At 39.4% G+C, this 19,763-nt stretch overlaps 1 protein-coding gene across 9 annotated transcripts; it reads left to right on the forward strand.

Moving 5' to 3' along the window:
* The first annotated feature begins 14,200 nt into the window (after positions 1–14,200).
* Positions 14,201–19,041, forward strand: LOC127245128 (40S ribosomal protein S20-2-like). 9 transcript variants are annotated; one of them, XM_051265844.1, is made up of 7 exons: positions 14,201–14,464; positions 15,127–15,240; positions 16,032–16,632; positions 16,982–17,074; positions 18,044–18,151; positions 18,519–18,614; positions 18,739–19,041. In XM_051265844.1, the coding sequence occupies exons 1-3, from the start codon at positions 14,353–14,355 to the stop codon at positions 16,169–16,171; spliced, it is 366 nt and encodes a 121-aa protein (XP_051121801.1). In that variant the 5' UTR covers positions 14,201–14,352; the 3' UTR covers positions 16,172–16,632; positions 16,982–17,074; positions 18,044–18,151; positions 18,519–18,614; positions 18,739–19,041. The 9 variants fall into 9 exon arrangements, with proteins under 9 accessions (XP_051121801.1, XP_051121795.1, XP_051121797.1 ...); XM_051265838.1 differs by lacking the exons at positions 14,201–14,464; positions 15,127–15,240 and adding an exon at positions 18,335–18,380 and having other exon boundaries at positions 16,186–16,632; positions 16,939–17,074; positions 18,027–18,151; XM_051265840.1 differs by lacking the exons at positions 14,201–14,464; positions 15,127–15,240 and adding an exon at positions 18,335–18,380 and having other exon boundaries at positions 16,186–16,632; positions 16,939–17,074.
* The last annotated feature ends 722 nt before the right edge of the window (positions 19,042–19,763 follow it).

Consider the following 19,763-nt stretch of genomic DNA (forward strand, 5'->3'; position numbering starts at 1 on the left):
CCAACAAATTGGATGGTTTGTTAGTCGGGATGTCTGTAGCTAATCCAAACAAGTCAGATGGTTTGCAAGTCGGGAGGATTGGCAGTCGGACCAATACGGTTGTAGATTGGCAGTCGGGCCTAAAGGGCGGAAGGTCTGTGGTCGGCTCAAAGAGTGAAATATAGGGATAATTTCGGTCTGCTGAGGACACGTGTCAGCAGGAGAAGGGTTGGAAGACGGTTGGGAAGGAGACGTTGTAACCGTTCGGGTGGCGGTTTTTCAGTACGGTTTCCCAGAGAATATTTAAGGATTTGGATCATCATTTGGCAAGGCATCTTCAATCAACTTCAACAAAGCAAAGTCAGATTTGGGATCACCACTTTAAATTTCAGTCTTTTATTTTCCAGTTTATTTTCTGTACCATACAGTGTTTAGAGATTCCTAATATCAGGCACTAATTAATCAAGTTTAAGGATATTTTCTATATCTTTGAATTTTACTTTATTTTTGTTGAAAAATTACATCAACAAATTGGCGACCACAGTGGGAGCAAGACAAAATTGCTCATTTCAATTCCGGCGACAATTTCATACGTCTTAGATCCGGCCGTATCATCGGAAGGGTCCATATGGCAGGTTCACAACCTCAATCATCTTCGACACCGGTGGGAGAATCCGTTCCACCACCTATTGTGTCAAATGCCGGGGAAATCCCACAACCACCAACTGATTGGTGGTCTTATGTTCAACAAATGAACAACCAGCAAACTTTGGTTATGCAGAATATGTTGCGTGAGCAACAAACGAACATGTTGCGTGAGCAACAGAGTCTGATGCAGAACATGATAGATCAAGCACTGTCAAGGGTTAGTCTTCAACCCACTCAAACTCCACCAGGAGTATCACCATCCAGACTACAGGCAAATTTCGCAGGGCCATCATTCGTGGATAGTACATTCCCAAGTGCCACAAATCCCAACCGAATGGATAGGGGAAAATCTCCTCTGACTTTTCCAAACACTGTTCCACTCGGACCAAGGGTTACCAATCCGCAGCCGAACAATGCAAGGGAGGACAGGCCTGGAGGATATATACATGATCCTATTCATATTCCTGTGCAGGATCCTTTCCATGTTCCTGATCATCAACGCTTTCATGTAGATCCTGATGAGATTGCACATATATTAAGGGATCAGTTTGGGCTAACTCCTCAGATGGCTAACCGTCCTGCATATCAGAGACCTTTCCCAGAAAGGATCGTTAATGAACACCCCCTCCCAAGGAATTATCGACCACCCGATTTTCATGCATTCTCAGGGGAGGACGGATCTTCCACCATAGAACATGTTGGTCGGTTCACAGCACAATTGGGAGAAGTTGGTAATAACCCTTTTTATAAGTTGCAACTGTTTGGTCTATCTCTTACTAGAACAGCGTTTTCGTGGTTTGCAAGTCTGCCCCCTGGACAAATTCAGACGTGGGAAGGACTGGAGATGGCATTTCATGCCAGATTCTTCAATCCTTTACCAACTGTGTCTTTAACTGATTTACTAGAATTGAGACAGTGTCCAGAAGAATCTGCTTCACAGTTTATAGAAAGGGTGCGATTGATGAAAGGGCGATGTCCTACGGTAATCAGTGAGAAAGAAATGACCAATTTAGTGGTCCGGAATATGCATACTCGCTTAAGAAAGGCACTCACTGCCTTGGACGTTGAGGATTTGGCAAGTCTTGCGTCTAAGGCAGGACGTTTAGAGTCTTTGTTCAGAGAGGAAGATCAGCATAACAGGCGTAATAGAGGCCAACATATGGCGAGTATGGGAACAGAAACATGTGACTTTGATTTTAATCAGTCAGAAGAGATGGCAGCTGAAATCCTTTCTGGGAAACCTTATGTATGCCCCAAATTGAAGCCAGTACCAGGATCTGAAGCAAAGGATCAACCGACGTTTGATAGTTCGAAAGCTGACGAAATCTTCAATATCCTGCTGACTGATGGACAGATCCGTATTCCAAAGGGGCAAAGACTGGCCACTAAAGAAGAAATCAAAGGAAAACCATATTGTAAGTGGCATAATTCTTTCACACACAATACAAGTCAGTGTACTCATTTTAGGAAGGAAATTCAAAAGGCCATCAAGACAGGTCGGCTCAAGTACATCACTTTAGGTGTAGACCAGCAACCGTTTCCGAAAGTAACAACGGCAATGGTTGACATCCAACCAAGTTCGGAAACAGGGAAAAGTTCGGCCAATAGTGGACAAACAGGGGAACGAACTCAGGCAAGCCCCGGAACAAAGAAAGGAAATCAGCCAAACAGCAGCCGACCGGAAGAACGACTCAAAGTTTGTGAGAAGCCAGTCGCTGAAAAATGGGACCATCCAGACGGTTCTTTTAATGTGGAGGTGAAAGAAAAGGTTTTAGTATGTGACCACCCGACCAGGAAAATAGGGTCAGTCGGGAACAATTGGGCTCGAAATAAAAAGCCTTTACCAGTTGATATAGATCCTCGTTTCCCAGGTATGAATCGTACACAGATTCGCAATGCCAAACGCAGGTATGCTGCAAAGTATGGGAAACGAGTTCCTTCAGCAAAACAACTAACCGACGAACAAAAAGCAGCCGACTGCTTGGCAGGAGATCAGTCCATTCGGGTCTTTACAGAACAAACAACCAACGAGCAGGGAGCAGCCATGCAATCTCCAAAAAGTCGGTCCAGTCGGGTCTGTTCAAGAAAGCAACCGAACGACGGATTAGACGCTTCAGATTATACTAAAGGAAGTTCGTCGGGACAGAGGAAAGGTAAAGGAATATCAGATGAAATAATTAGAGGTTTTAGATGCCAACATTGTGAACGGATCAATATTAATCCATCTCCTGAGGAATTCCGTATAGAATCTTTGACGGTTCAATCTCAGAATAAGACAAAGGAAGAAGTTGTAACTACAGAGGAAAATTCGAGATCTGTTAAATCTCGTCTGGGGCCACGAATCCCTTGTCGAATGACAGAGATTAATCAGATGAGAGATGAACCGATGTGGGCGAGTCTAGTAGATGATACGATGGACGAACCTTTATGGGCATTCTTGGCAGATAATGAATTAGAGGAAACAGAGTGGGCAAAGACTTCAGATTCCGAGTCTCAGTCGGAGACGCCTTCGATAGTGTTTCCTCCTATTCCAGAGGGTGCGATCTTCCATTTGAAACCTTTGTATGTTAATGCTCACATTTGCGGGAAACCAATCACGAAGGTTTTTGTGGATAATGGAGCAGTCTTTAATGTTATGCCATTGAAGACTCTCAAGAAGCTAGGGAAAGGAATTCATGATCTGTCTCCTGTGGAATTCGAAATGACAAGTTTTACAGGGCAGCCGACCAAGCCTGAAGGCATGATGGTTGCCACAATTGAAGTCGGACCAAAGAAGATCTCCACTGTTTTCTTTATTGTGGACGCAGATACTACATACTCTCTTTTGCTGGGAAGAGACTGGATTCATGCCTCTCAATGTGTGCCATCAACACTGCACCAACAATTAATGTTCTGGGAAGGAAATCAGGTCTTCAAAATGGAAGCAAATGACAACCCATTCGATGTGTCAGAACAAGTTGAAGAGTCAGTTTTTTATTCCAGTCATTTGGCTCCGATGTCTCAGTTATACATGGCCAGGGAATACCCAAACAAGGGTTATAAAGTCACTGGCCAGAACTCGATGTTCTATTAAAAGAACACCTTTATTGTATGGCTCATGATAAAGCCACACCCATTCCCATATAATTTGTTTGTTATGAGTGATACAAGTTTAGAAGTATGTAGTTCTCTTATTAATAAGTTCTATTTAAAGCAGCTATTACATAAAGCAGAAAATAGTAAAGAGATTCTTGATGTTCACCTCCAAGAAGATGAACAATTTCGTTGGCCTGATTTATTGGAGAAAACAGAACCAACAGCTTCATCACAAGATCCATTATTGGAGTTTAATTTAGGAACCGAATTGCTTCCAAAAGTGATCAGGCTAAGTGGTTATTTGTCTAAAGAGCAACAGACAATGATGCTCGAAGTTATTAGAAACAACATTGATTGTTTAGCATGGGATTATTCAGAAATGCCTGGTTTGACAAGAATTCTAATAGAGCATCGATTGCCTATCAAGGAAGGTTGCAAACCTTACAAACAACCTCCAAGGCGAATGAGCCCGGATCTGATGCCTCAAATCAAGGAAGAAATCCAAAAAATTCTCAAAGTGGGTTTCATTCAGCCGTGCCGTTATGCGGAATGGCTGGCTAACATTGTACCAGTGGTCAAGAAAAATGGTAAGATAAGGATATGCATCGATTTCAGGGATTTGAATCTAGCTACCCCTAAAGACGAATATGTGATGCCTATGGCCGACATGTTGATAGATGCAGCAGCAGGGCATAAAATCCTTAGTTTGATGGACGGTTATGCAGGTTATAACCAAATTTTTCTGGCCGAAGAAGACATTCCTAAGACAGCATTCAGGTGCCCAGGGGCTTTAGGTATTTATGAATGGACAGTCATGCCATTCGGGTTAAAGAATGCAGGGGCAACTTACCAAAGAGCCATGAATTCAATCTTTCATGATTTAATTGGCAAATCTATGGAAGTTTATATTGATGATGTTATTGTTAAATCCTCCAGTTTTAACGAACATTTGAGAAATCTTGAAGAGGCATTCGAAAGAATGAAGAGGTACAAGTTGAAGATGAATCCAACCAAGTGTGCTTTTGGAATATCAGCCGGGAGCTTTTTAGGATTTTTAGTTCATGAGAGAGGAATTGAAATCGATGCCAATAAGGCGAAAGCCATTCTTGACAGTCGGCCACCCAAGACGGTTAAAGAAATCCAAAGTCTTTTGGGTAAGGTGAACTATTTAAGGCGTTTCATTTATAATGCTGCTGGCAAGGTCAGACCCATTACTAAATTGTTGAAAGCTGGGAAAAATGCTTTTGAATGGGGTCCCGATCAACAGACGGCTTTAGATGCTATCAAGCAGGCATTGGTTCACCCTCCAGTCTTGATGCCTCCTAAACAAGGTCGGCCGCTCAAACTTTATTTGGCAAATACATATGAAGTGGTTAGCTGTTTACTGGCACATGATGGAGATGACGGGAAGGAAAGGGCAATCTACTATCTCAGTAAAACCCTTACAGGACCATAATTGAATTACACTATGCCAGAAAAAATGTGTTATTCATTGGTCTTCGCTTGCACTAAACTCGAGCATTATTTGCTGCCCAGAAGAATTGAGGTCATATCAAAGGTGGATCTTATCAAATTGATTTTGCAGAGACCGACTATGAAGGGCAGACTCATGAAGTGGGCCATCAAATTGGCTCCTTTTGATCTTCAACATTCCCCTTTGAGGGCAATCAAGGGACAAGCAGTAGCCGACTTCTTAGCAGAATTTTCACAAGTCGGATATTCTCTTTGTGATAGCGTCCGACCACTTAGTTGTTCATCACATTTGAATAATCTACAGGTCGGATGTGTACCTTATATAAGTACCAGAACATGGTTGATGTTCTTTGATGGTTCTACCTCTGGAAACAAATCAGGGGCAGGGCACTTTTTGCAAGGACCTGACGGTCAAAAGATCAACTTACAACTACGATTGGAAGCCATGACCCATAATTCGGCAGAGTATGAAGCTTTAATTTTGGGTTTGGAGGCTTTAATAGCCAGGAAGGTCCAGTCTGTAATCATAAGAGGGGATTCTCAACTAGTAATCAACCAGGTAAACAATCAATATGTTTGCAATTACCCTCATCTTCGCAGATACAGGGACATTGTGGGTCGGTTACTGACAAAAATCTCAGAAGTAATAATTGAGTTCATTCCGAGGAAAGAAAACCAACGTGCTGATGAGCTGGCTCAAAGGGCCTGTAAAGGAATTCTGGAGGATATGTGGTCGGAGGTCAAGTCGGGCATAAAAGGAAAGACAGACCCAATATGTGATCGAATGGTCGGGCAGGAGACTGTCGGACAGGAGCCCGACTGCGTAGTTGCTGTCGGACAGGAGCCCGACTGCGTAGTTGCTGTCGGACAAGGGCCCGACGGCATAGTTATTGTCGGACAGGAGCCCGACGGCGTAATTACGGTCGGACACAAAGATACCAGTGAAACAGTGACCGATTGGAGAACAGAGCTCATCATGTATCTACAAAATCCAGGTGCGAATGTTTCAATTGCAATACGATTGAAGGCTTTACGTTTTCAATTGATAAATGGAATTTTGTATAAGAGATCTTTTGAAGGTCTACTTTTAAAATGTTTGGGGTCTAAAGAAGCTCTAGAGGTAATGACAGAAGTACATAGTGGGATATGTGGAGCCCATCGGGCAGGTCTGAATATGAGATGGGCCATTCATCGTTTGGGTTTTTTCTGGCCGAAGATTTTTGAAGATTGCATACAATTTGCCAAAGGCTGCCAGGAATGTCAGAGACATGGAAATTTAAACCATCTGCCAGTAACCGAATTGCAATTCTTGGCAAAACCATGGCCTTTTAAATCATGGGCTATGGATATTATTGGAAAGATACATCCTGCTTCATCGAAACATCATTGTTTCATACTGGTCGCGACTGACTACTTTACCAAATGGGTAGAAGCAGTTGCTTTGAAAAATGTGGATCAGAAAGAAGTGATAGACTTCGTTTTGAACCAAATTATTTACAGATATGGTATTCCTCAGTCTATAACAACCGACCAGGGCCTGGTTTTCACTGGGGAAAAGTTTTCTAGTTTCTTGGCAGAATTTGGTGTCCGACTACACCATTCGTCACCTTATTATCCCCAAGCCAATGGACAAGCGGAAGCAGCAAATAAGATCATTATTGGGATTATAAAGAAGATGGTTGAAGGGAACCCAAGAAAGTGGCATTTGTTATTGTCTCGGGCTTTATGGGCACATAGGAATACCAGAAATACGGCCACAGGTTTCTCACCGTACCAACTCACTTTTGGCCAAGATGCTGTTTTACCAGCCGAAATACGGGTATCGTCTGGCCGAACAGAATTTACTGATGGTGATCTTACAAAGGAATACCAACAACTTATGTTGCAACAGTTGGAGGATTTGGATGTTAACCGACTTCATGCAATAGGTCGAAGTGTGAAACAGAGTGAAATCAGAGCAAGGAATTACGGAAAGAAAGTTCTCCACAAGACATTCCAAAAAGGAGACCTAGTCTGGAAGACCATTCTTCCTACATATAAGAAAACTGACCAATTGGGAAAGTGGTCACCGAATTGGGAGGGACCATACATTATACAAAAAGATATTGGGAATGGCGCTTTCATTATTGTAAATCATGAAGGTAAGAGAGTACATGATTGTATTAATGCTAAATATCTAAAGAGGTATTATCCTGCCTTTTCAGATAACAAAACTGCCTGAAGCAAAATATTATTCAGGACCCATTTGTGGGGTTCGAACCTATTTAAAGGTTCATTTTTGTTAGTCATCATGTATTTGTGAGAAATTTTCTGCCTCTGAATCAGAATTTTCATCCCAGTGACTGGATATTAGTTCTGGTTCTTCTTCAATAAGAGCTTCCAAATCTGGTCGGTACCTCTCCCATTGGCTTTGCATTTCGTCTAAATCTTGATTGGTACGTGCTTGCATGTCTGTTATGGCTTGATATTCACGGTCAACAATGGTATGCAATCTTGAAAAGACTTTTCGTTGATTGGAAAATATATTATCCCAACCAAGGTCTGGAAGTATGGTTGCTGCGTGATTCTCAATCATTTCCATGTGATGATGAAGGTCAGGAATGCGACCAAGGATGTCACGAAGAGGTTCATACCCCTCAATGATTTTTTCCATTAGGCGGATGACGCGATGAATGGTTCTTCTACCTCGTTGGGAGAATCGGAATTTGAAGTCTAGTTGCTTGAGTATATGTAACAAGTCTTCTGCATGGCCTCCAATAGGGTGATTACCTACAAAGAAGGGTTGAAGAACACCTTCCCAGTTGCTTGATGGAACATGAGGTCGGTCATTCGCCATGTTTGTTAACACTTCAAGTGTTTTGGTTTTCAAAATATGCCTTGGAATGTGTTTCTTAAAATGTGAGAAACAGTGTTCTTTTAAGGAAGGAGTTTGTTTCGGTTCCTACAAAGTTGGAAATTGAAAGGTGATCCTTGTTTTGAGAGAAGAAGGAACAATATATTACTAAGTCAAATGTTGTTACAGAGGGGGACGTATTACAAAAGTGCCCCTAGGGCAGTTTTTATATGTGTCCATTTGACTTCATCCCTGGATAACCTTCTGGTATTAGCAGCGGTCTGATATCTTCTGATGAATTGAGATCGAGCTTGGGTTTTCAGCTCTTGATCCAATTCGGCCTCGTTCTTTGTATACTTCTCAAGCAAACGCTGCTCATTGGTAATTTGATTATCCAGGGTAGACTGTTCTTTCCTTAGCTCCCGCAATTCTGCCTCCTTTTTCTCAATGAATTCATCAACTTGAGCCTTCGTGCTAAGGAGACCGCCCAGCCTTCCAGTAGTCTGCTGAAGGGATTCTCGGGTCTTAGCCAGAGAATTCTCCAGTGTTGTTTGATCGAAGACAGGCTGGGGGGTTTCGGCTGACAGGAGTCCAATAACTAACACTTCAGTCTTGAGCTCCGTAAGTCTTTCCATCAGCCGATGCAGAATGGGGACGGCTGGTGATTCCGTCGGAGTGTAAAAAAGAAGGCCACCAACCGTCTGAATGAGTTTGTCCAATAAGTCGGACCTTAATTCTGAAAGGGGATGGTTAACGGCCTCAGTGAATATAGTTTGGGCCTCCGCTAGAACCGGAACAGTCGATAGGATAGCTAAGTCCGAAGGCCCCTGCAAGTCGTACAGTTTCAATAAGTATTCCAAGGGAGGTGCAAAATTATTCAGATAAGATATGTGTCACCTCTGGGTGAACTGCTGTCAGTGAGGGGGGCAACAATGAGGTCGGTCGAGTAGGGCGGACAGCTGGTATAACAGCAGCCGACTCGTCGGCTGCTGCGAATGGTCGCTGAGGAGCCGACCTGGGTCCCTATGGAAAGTAGTATATAACACAGTTAGTGTTTTGTAGAAAGAAACATTGTGGCATGGATTGGTTTAATCTTACCAAATTTACAGAAGTCTCCGAATCGGACGAAGACACTTCTTCTATTTCTGGAGGTTGGGCTACCACAGGTGGTTCTTCTGCCTGCCACTCGATTGCTGGAGGGAGCGCCGCTGCTGGCTGGGCGGCTGCAGGTTGGGCAGCTGCGTCTAAAGCCACTGCAGCTGGTATCTCAGGAGCAACTGGGATAGCCGCAGCTGTGGCATTTTCGGTTTCCAGCGTGACTGCATCCGATTGGACGATTTCGGGATCAGCAGCATCAGGGATGTCGTCTTGAGGGTCAGCTTCAACAAGGGCAGCTGATTCTTCCTTCGAAATGGATGAGTCTGATGCCATGTATGGCGGTCGACCCATCTGGGAAGTAGTCCCCTCGCTGTCTGAAGAGACCCCTGCTGCTGATGCGATGGGTGAAGGTGTCTGTGAAAAATCATGGAAATGTTGTTGTTAAATATATCAAGGTTGATCATTAGAATCCTAAGTATTGCTGATGAGAGAACTTACTGGTTCTATAGGCACTGCTGGTAAAGATTGCCTCCTGGTCGGGTGCCTGGCCCGACCACTCCTCGGTACGGGAGGAAAAGTTTGCCTCCTCGTCGGGTCCTCCGCCCGACTGCTCATTGGCAAAGTGAGAAGTGGAGTAGGGGTTTGGAGAGGAAATGTCTCAGTCTGGACCAAAGGTACGTTTGAATGGTCGGCTGGGGGTGGCGTCGTTTGTGTGGTCGGTGTTACCAAGGTCGGTTCTGGTGAATGAAATGAGTGAAATCAAAGTTAAGATATAGTGAATTGGTTCACGGTTTTAAGAAAAATTACCTATTCGGGGTCGGGTCCTTGCTGATGTCTTAGTAGTTCCAAGGTCTGCTGGAGCTTGCTGGTCGGCCCCAGAGGTCGGGGGTGTTTGCAGCTGGGAAGCTTTCCTTTTTCGCATTGGAACACTAGATCCGATTCCTGGGGCGGCTGTTTGTTGTTGAGTACTAGTATGTCTAGCCGCCCCTAGAACCAATCCTTGGGGGGGAAGGAGTATGTTCAGCAACCGATCCTCATCAGGGGAAATCAGGGGCCATACAACCGACCACCATTCATTGAATGTATCTACAGTCTCAGGGTTGGAGCGGAAAGGAATATAAGAATTGGAAACTATATACGTGGTGAGCTGGGAGATATAAGAAGGAATTGAATTAGGTAGGACTCGTCGGTCAGGACTTTGAAAAATTATATGAGGACGAGCGACGGGTCCAGGGATACCTTGGCAACAGCCGAACTGACGCGCCATGAATTGAGGTTCATAATTAAAGGTGCAAAAAGTTTTTTGCCCTTTTTTATCAAGTTTTTTGCTGCTAAAAAGAGACCTGGGTTTGAGGGCAACGTCCCATGCAAAAGGATAAGTGGGATGAGGACAAGGCTCAGGAGTCGGAAGCGGATTTGGTGCCGGAAAAGGCCAAAAGTGGTCAGGAGCATAACCCGCATATTTTTTATACATAGAAAATCGAGAGTTACTGCGGGTATCTGTCAAAATTGTGGTTATTATTGGGTCGGAGGATTGGAGTTTATTGCGTCCTGAGCAGAGTCGGTTGAGGGCTAATCCCAAATGTTTTTCGGATGTTGACATAGTGGGCGGAGATCCTAAGTTGAACGCGTTGGGGAAGTAAAGACGGGACCAAAGTTCTAAAAACCAAAAAGGACCCGATGCGGCAGTGTCTAATTTTCTATTATCATTATCTGTTAAACGAAGGCTAACCCTGGTGAGTCCTTCAAACAGATTGGCTAAAAACAGGGTGCCAAGGGAAAAGAACCGACCTGACGCGATATGAATGGCCAGGTCGAGTTGAGAAGAAAGAACGCATTTAGAAGGGGAAACAATGACGTACCTACAAAGCCAAAAAAGAATAAAGGCAGTATGCTCCCGGTCGGTCACGGGGGTCCCTGGAGCCCCTTGCTGGTCGGTTGCGAACTTTGTCCAGCCCCATTCCTTCACGCCTTGTAAAGACCACCCTGGATGGTCTTCTGGTGGCTCCTGCCCATCTAGGGCTCCCATCACAGGGTCTTCACCCACGACTGGGAGATGCGCGATCATCGCCACATCCATGAGAGTCGGACCAAAGGGGCCCGACGGTAGAAGAAAAGTCCCATTTTCCGCATTCCAGAAGGCAGACATGGCTAGGAGCACCTTCTCGTGCAGATTGATCGGCATGGTGGACAATAGTATTGCTTGGTCGATTTTTTGAGATCGCCATTGGGTCTGGAAGTGTTCCGCTACTCGTCGATACCAAGAGCGGTAAGGATCTTTTGGGTCTGTGAGATGGGTTTTGATGCTGTCTCGAATGCGAACTGCTTGGTAGTTAGGGTTGTTGATAGCCAAGGAATTTCGGGATTCCAAAACTTCCCTCATCCGGTTTGAGTCTTCAGGAGTTGTGCAGTATGGGCGGATCGTCGGAGTTAGTACTTTCGAGGCTGAAAACGGGCCCTCTGGGAGGGTTCCGTCGAAGGGAAGGGCAGGAATGTATCGAGTCACCATGGTTAGAGTGGTTGAATTGTGATTCACAAAGGATCGTATTGCAGAGAAGGAAGTTAATCAGGAGTGTTGCAGTAACTGGTGCAGTTGCTAAGGAAATTTTTCAGAGGATAATGATTTATGAACTTCCAAACATCGATTGATAAATGGCGTTTGAAAGTCCCTCGGCGGCGGGCAAGTTGTTATGTATGAAATTTAGAATTAGGTTAAAAAGCCCAAGGTAAAAGAAAAATGGGCCTGACATTAGAGTTGGTTGAACTGGCTCAAGGAAAATAGGTTCATTTCTAAGGAAAGGCCTTCAGGACGGGAAGTCCGCAGGTCGGGAGGCCTTCGGGATGGGAAGTCCGCAGGTCGGGAAGTTCTACAGGTCGGGAGGCCTTCAGGACGGGAAGTCCGCAGGTCGGGAGGCCCTCAGGTTGGGAAGTTCTCAGGTCGGAACTCTGCGGCAGGACCAACAAATTGGATGGTTTGTTAGTCGGGATGTCTGTAGCTAATCCAAACAAGTCAGATGGTTTGCAAGTCGGGAGGATTGGCAGTCGGACCAATACGGTTGTAGATTGGCAGTCGGGCCTAAAGGGCGGAAGGTCTGTGGTCGGCTCAAAGAGTGAAATATAGGGATAATTTCGGTCTGCTGAGGACACGTGTCAGCAGGAGAAGGGTTGGAAGACGGTTGGGAAGGAGACGTTGTAACCGTTCGGGTGGCGGTTTTTCAGTACGGTTTCCCAGAGAATATTTAAGGATTTGGATCATCATTTGGCAAGGCATCTTCAATCAACTTCAACAAAGCAAAGTCAGATTTGGGGATCACCACTTTAAATTTCAGTCTTTTATTTTCCAGTTTATTTTCTGTACCATACAGTGTTTAGAGATTCCTAATATCAGGCACTAATTAATCAAGTTTAAGGATATTTTCTATATCTTTGAATTTTACTTTATTTTTGTTGAAAAATTACATCAACAATAATATATATGTATTACATAAAATAATATTTAATATACGATAACATCTAAATTGAATATATTTCATTCAAAATTCAAAAATTCCTCTAAAACTCAAAAAATCATTCAAGATCCCAAACAAACAACCATGATATATTTTAAACATTTTCATTTAATTTTAATCGATATACTTTAAACAACCATGAAATATTATGTAAAAAAGTATAAAATATACTTAGTACTAGTTTAAGATGAATATTTGATTTTTTCTTTTTCTTTTTTTACTTTTCTAATGATTATTTGATCTATTTTTTTTAATGAATATTTAAAATTTTTTGACTTTTTGACTTTTGTATAAAATATTTATTAATATTGTTTTTTAAGAATTATAATTCAAAATTGATGTTGAGAGAACAAAGTAAATTATTTTTTATAAAAAATAAATAAATTTTATAAAGTAAGAGAATAATGATTTTGATTGACATACAATTTGGTTAAATGATTCTTCTATGTACCATAGAAGCAATTGTAATTATTTCATCATGTGGAATGAAATAAAAAAAAAAAAAACTTTTAGTTTAACTTTTATTATCTTTAAATTTAATTTTTTATACTTTAAGGCTCGATTATTGTTTTATGACGAAATTACCCATTACACATTTGAAGTTTAAAAATTTAAATTTTTTCTTGTGGTTTGAAAATTATGTGATAATTTTTTATTTTTTTTATTTTACCGTTATAACACCATATCACTTTTTGAAAACATCGTAAAATCCTGTCTAGTTGGAGGGTACTAGGATTCCCGCATCATAATAATAATAATAATAATAAAAAAAAAACATCACTAGTCTTATACAAATTATTGGTTCCCAAATTCACAAAGATTTAGGTATGAAAATCCTCTAAAAATCTTGTAGAATTTTTCTCACCCCTAGTTTTTCTAAGGGTGTGTTTGTTTGGAGTTTTTTCTCAAACTTTACTTATTTATTTATATCATATCATGCAAATATAAATTATGAAAAAAATAATTATATCCGTTAATTCCATATTTGACTCCATAATTTACTCAATCAATCAACATAATTTTTTAAGAATCTTTATAATTTTATACAGAAATATATTCATATTTATTTTTAGCAATATCTCTAACACTTACGGAAAACACCCAAAATTCATTTGTCTAAACGGATTCTAATTATATAAATATAAATTTTTAATTTAGTAGGGTTGAGCCTGGTCAAATCCGATTTATTTAAGGTGTGTTTGTTTGAGAGTTTGAATTTTAGATTTAAATTTGAATAGTAAACCATTTGAATTTGAAAAATTGCATAATGTGATATAAATAAATATTAATTTTATATTTTAAATATAAAATTAATTTTTAGAAAGAAAAAATTTGATAAATAGTGAAAATATATATAAATCAATCAAACAAACACACCCTTATTATACTCATTCCACATTTAATCGGATATATACATAAACTGACATGGCCTGAAATAAACGGGCCGATCCGAGTCCAGTATCGGATCTAAATCCATTGGATCCCAATTTAGCCCAAATACCCTAAACCGGCCCATAATCGAATGGGTCGTAGCCCGTGGATATATTCTATGAACATAAAACCCTAATTTTTGAAACTCATATCTTCGCACCCCGCATATTTCTCACTGCTAAAATCATTTATAATTGTGGTTTTGGCTTTTCTATAGCGTAGGATTCGTTCTCCAATTGTATTGTTATTGTCGTTATAAAAACATTTTGAGTATTTGTTTTTGAAGAGTAGCGAACGAGGAAGGCAATGGCGTACGCACCGGTGAAGCCGATGAAGCCCGGGTTGGAGGAGTCCGCAGAGCAGCTTAACAAAATTCGCATCACACTGTCGTCGAAGAACGTCAAGAATCTGGAGAAAGGTATAGCCTCGTAAACTGAATGATTTAATGGTATTTTGTGTTTTATTATGGATAGAATCCACTTACAATGTCGCCGTCGATTCGTGTTTTTATCAATTTTTTTTTCCTGCTTATTTTTGTATCGTCTACCTTCGCTATTGTATTCGTGGATGAATTTCGATTAGATGCCTGAATCGATGGTTATATGCATTTAATTTATTCTCAAGGATTGAATTTGATGGGATGATGTTCTATTCCAATTATGTGAATTATTTTGTGCTGAAGCAATTTATAAGGCACAGGCTGAAACAGGTGAAATCAAAGTGATTTGCCATAGATTGATCAATTAAAGAGTACTGTATAATTGAAGACTGCAGCCTACAGTTGTTTAAGCTTTTCATCTCTGCGTTTTTGCCCCGGGAATTTTGATTTTTTGAACACACTTGATGCAGTTAATGAATCTAGATTCATCCAATTCCAATCTAATATAGTATCTATGGATACATAAGAAATACATTGATAAATCATATTGCAAATTCGAATTTGGAGTTCAAAAGGATCAAATGGTAAAGGATATTCTGAATTATAGAACTATAATGGAATACATTATCAACTTTTTGCGAATTTGTTCTGATCGTTGACGGTCAGTCACTGTTGTTGATGTTCTGTTTGTGCCATGACAGTGTGCTCCGACTTGGTGCGTGGTGCTAAGGACAAAAGGCTCAAAGTGAAGGGCCCGGTGAGGATGCCCACCAAAGTTCTGCACATCACTACCAGGAAGTCTCCGTGTGGTGAAGGTATGTTTTAACATTTTGTTCTATGTAATTGAAAAATTTTTGTTGTCGGTTATGTTGCTATAGGACTAGTTGTTGCTAAGTTATTAGCCGAATCTAGTTAGACCTTGTTTGGGTTAGAAATATTTCAAATGACTCGGTCAAATTCATTACTCACTAGCTTCGTTTGGCAATACTTATAATTTTAAATCTTGAAGATTGGTTGTAAATTTCAAATCCATTATTAATATTTCGAATACTCTTTAGACTGTTTCTTTCAACCATACCTTCGATTTTAGTTATGAAGTAAATCAAATCAAGTCATTTGAAATACACACTCGGATCCAAATGCATCCGACCAAACAAGACCTTAGTCTGTGTTCTTTGTGGATTTCTCACGAGATTTTTACTATTCACTTATTTTTTTTCTTCTGAAATATTAAATCAAATAACTATTTTTCATTTTTGATATTACTCTATATTTTGCATACATATCATTTAGAGTTATATTTCTCTCATTCTGTAAAGTAAGTTTCTTCTTTTTCTTTTAATGTCGTTGTGATTTAATTACGGACTTAATATATACCACATGTTAGGGAAAGTTGTTAATTACAAGCTGCTTGATTTTATATTATTCTAGCGTGTTCTTTTAAGGTTTAGATTTTGTTTTGAGGTTCGAGAATAGTAAAAAGTTGAATTGAAATAGCATTTGATACAATTGTTGAATGAGAAATATATGTTTAATTCTAATGAAACCGGACATTAATTGCTTCCATGAAATTTGAAATAAAATTTTTATTTATTTTTTCGTGTAGGAACAAACACGTGGGATAGGTTTGAGCTGAGGGTTCACAAGCGAGTGATCGATCTTTACAGCACTCCGGATGTTGTGAAGCAGATAACCTCAATCACCATCGAGCCCGGTGTGGAAGTTGAAGTTACAATTGCAGATTAGATTAGTAGACATCATCTGATCATTCTTCTCTAATTTTTATCATGTTTTTTTGACTTTTTTCGGCTATTTCTTGATTTTTAAGTGGCATTGAAGTTTGGACACAATGAACTCAAGTTTTTGACATTGAGATGGTTTATTTACACACATTTCTTTCGATCTCTGAATCAGTATGTTAGAAATTTCACGGCTTACTGAAAATTCTGGTATGGGAATTTGTTGTATTATTATTCCATATACTAAAAACAATTGTATATGTGCTCCTAGTACATATAATTGTACCTTGAATCTTGCTGATCTGCTCTTTCAGTTCAATGCACTGTTTTGAGGGTCCTGATTGGTTGCATTTGAAACGAGGCAGAGAATGCTTTCCGAGAGGCCCTTTAGTAAAAGTTGATCCATTGGGGAGGTGTGCTGCAGTTCTCGTTTATGGTTTGCAGCTGATAGTACTTAAGGCAGCTGAGGTTTGGATTTATGTTGAGTCTATTGTTTGTTAGACCTTTACAAATTCAAAGGCCTCTTTTGTTTCTCAAAAGTTCAGAATATTTATTTTATTTGTTGCATGTTTGTGCATAACTACACCCAGTGCTCTTTCCTAACAATTTTGGGTTTTATTAGAACTTTATATGTGATTGGAAATGATGAGTATTTCCATTTTTGAGTTTTGTGGCTTGACAAATTTCAGCAGGGTCCCTGCCTTCAAGGCTATACCTTTTATCTTTGTGTATTGGTCATGTATGCATATATTGAGTATTGAAATTTTTGGTTAGGCAAGTTCAGGTTTAGTTGGTGAGGACAGCTCTTTAAATGCAGGTCCTGCTACTGCTTCTCGCATTGAATCGTCATACATTGTTGGGCTCCGGGATCTTGACATGAAGCATGTGAAAGATTTTATCTTTTTGAATGGTGAGGATTCTAACTTTATTTCTCTTTATTCTCATTTTATTTTGACATGAATATTCTAGTGTGGCTACATATGTATTTCTGTTGTCTTATATACCCTGGGCAGTCTGTTGTAGGAAACCTCCTTACCATTGCAGTTCTACTATTATTAGTTTGTTGGAATGTATGCTTCAGAAATCAATTGACAGTCCACCCACCAAATTAAGCATGCAACATGCATGCTTGCTGTCCCTTAAGTACTATATGTGTGATTTCTGCATTATGCTCTGATTATTTAGGAGTTTATGAAAGGTGAAGTTACTAAGTTAGGCATGAACTGAATTACAATGTTCGCACAGATCCCCACATCACTACCTTTTTTGTACCCAGATAAATCTCTTTTATGCATGGAAAGGTGTTAGGTTTCAGAAGGGTATTACAGATTTTGTTACTGGTTTGGATCTTTTACAGGTTGGTGTTCTTGATTTTCCTCTAGATTGGGCAATTGATGCTACAAATAACACTTGAACAATTTAATTGGGCTTTAAGGTTTATATAAATGTGATCTACAACTCTTTACAAGTAAAACAATATTATTAGTGTTTATTGTGGGTAACCTAATTGAAAGCATCCATCTGAACCGCTGAATTGCTGGGCATTATTACTTTGCAAGATAAGATTCAGCATGTTTGGAAACACATTTCTAGTTAAAAGTTTTATTTGCAACTCATCCTATAAAAACTATGATGCCAAAGGAGAACACTTGCATGCTAGTCCTTGGAAAATCTTTGAAGCACCTTACCCAGTGCCTATTCTAAGAGTATAGTGTTTAAAGATTTTTATTTTGCTTTTAGATCCAAAACTAAGGTATAGTATAGCTGAAGATGATATCTTTTTGGCAATTTATCAGTCTTTCCATCTTGATTTTTGATTGTGAAATACCTAATATTTTCTGGTTACATTGAGCCTGTTGTAGTAATTCTACATGAACAGGAGCTTACATGGGCCGGTCGTGTCTCATGGAAACATCACACGTGTATGATATCTGCACTCAGCATCAATACAACTCTAAAGCAGCATCCACTCATATGGTCGGCAATCGTAAGTTATATTTGAAACTTGCACTTATTGAAAATTGTATAGTGTGGTATATATTAGTGGAATAAGACTCTACTAAGAGCTGAGGATTATTCTAAAATTAACACTCTCTGCAAAATAACTTATTAGCTGTTCTCATGAGGGGAAGAAATTGATTTCCTCTTCCGCATCTTATGTTTTGATTAGGAATCACAGTTATTGGATCTATTTTCCTCATACCTCACTCATAAAGGTTGCTTTTTATTCAACATTAAAATCTAGCCAGAATAATTTTGAGTTTGTTACTTTCTTCTCTATAGTAGAGTAAACTATCTTTAAACGTACTGAACACTGATCATGTGAAAGTTGTTTGTTTCTATTTTGTTATCAGAATCTTCCTCATGATGCATACAAACTCCTTGTTGTTCCATCTCCCATTGGTGGAGTTCTCGTAATTTGTGCAAATACAATCCATGACCATAGTCAGGTTTGCCACTTTCATATTGCCTTATTTCCTACCCCATTTAATTGCATTTTCTCCCATTTACATGCTTTTTCTTTTTGTCTCATTCTCTCTCACTCTCTCTCTCTCTCTCTAATTAATTGGACAGTCAGCATCATGTGTCTTAGCATTGAACAATTTCGCAGTTCCTGTTGATGGCAGGTGATGCTTAATTCCTTTATTCTGTATTTCCACTCCTTTCTTGTAATTACATTGATTCATGCTTTTGGATACAACTTTTTCAAGTTTTAATTTTCTTTTACTGCAAGTGCATTCTAGGGTTGAGTTGGGTTTTTCTTTTTGAGATATGTACTTTCTTTTCTTTTGTGTGCTTTATTTATTAAAAGGATTTGGGTGTACAGACTATGTTTAGCACAAATTAATGAAATACATCATCAAGAATGTTTGGCTACCGGATTTCAGACTTCAGTTTACCCCATTTTTCAGAATATTTTGATATGACGAGGGTTAGGTATATCAATCAATGAGTCTTAGTAAGGCTGATAATACTGATGCACTGCTTTATTTTCCTACAATGATATTTTTAAAAGGCCACCAAAATCCCAGTGCCAAAAACAAACAAACAAAATTTCAATTCCTTTATTACATGCCAATTTTAAAGAATGATTAAATATTTAAAATTATATAGTGGTTAGCAAAATAAAAGCAAAAATACAATTGGACTCGGTTTAGATATATATATAATATTTGATTTTTATTTTTTTTGAAATTTTATAAAATTTTAAAAATAGTAAACAATTAAATCTTTCAAGTGGTATAAATAGATCTTGAATGTACAAATTTGTATATAAATTCTTTTATATATATATAAAAAAGTATTTATTGTTATGACACATCATATATATTGATAGGTGTCATTTATTTATGTTGATGAATCACCTAATTTTGATGACTAATGATTTTGTAAATTGTCTATAAATAAGTCCAAAATCTTGTGTAATAAAGGTGTGATTTTGATTTCATTTTACTTTGTCTCTCTATCGGCTCTCTCTCTCTCTCTATTCTCATCTCTATAAATTATATACATATACTCATATATATATATATATACATATATTATATATTATTATTATAGTTATATTTTGTTATATATTTTATAACACGTTATCAGCA

The sequence above is a fragment of the Andrographis paniculata genome, unplaced genomic scaffold (genome assembly GCF_009805555.1).
Source record: "Andrographis paniculata isolate CXL003 unplaced genomic scaffold, ASM980555v1 Contig21END, whole genome shotgun sequence".
Taxonomy (NCBI): Eukaryota; Viridiplantae; Streptophyta; class Magnoliopsida; order Lamiales; family Acanthaceae; genus Andrographis; species Andrographis paniculata.

Coding starts and splice junctions, on each gene's coding strand:
- LOC127245128 (XM_051265836.1), top strand. CDS start 16,483: ATGCACTGTTTTGAGGGTCCTGATTGGTTGCATTTGAAACGAGGCAGA. Junction 16,633..16,938: donor TAGTACTTAAGGCAGCTGAG/GTTTGGATTTAT, acceptor ATTTTTGGTTAG/GCAAGTTCAGGTTTAGTTGG. Junction 17,075..18,026: donor AGATTTTATCTTTTTGAATG/GTGAGGATTCTA, acceptor AGCCTGTTGTAG/TAATTCTACATGAACAGGAG.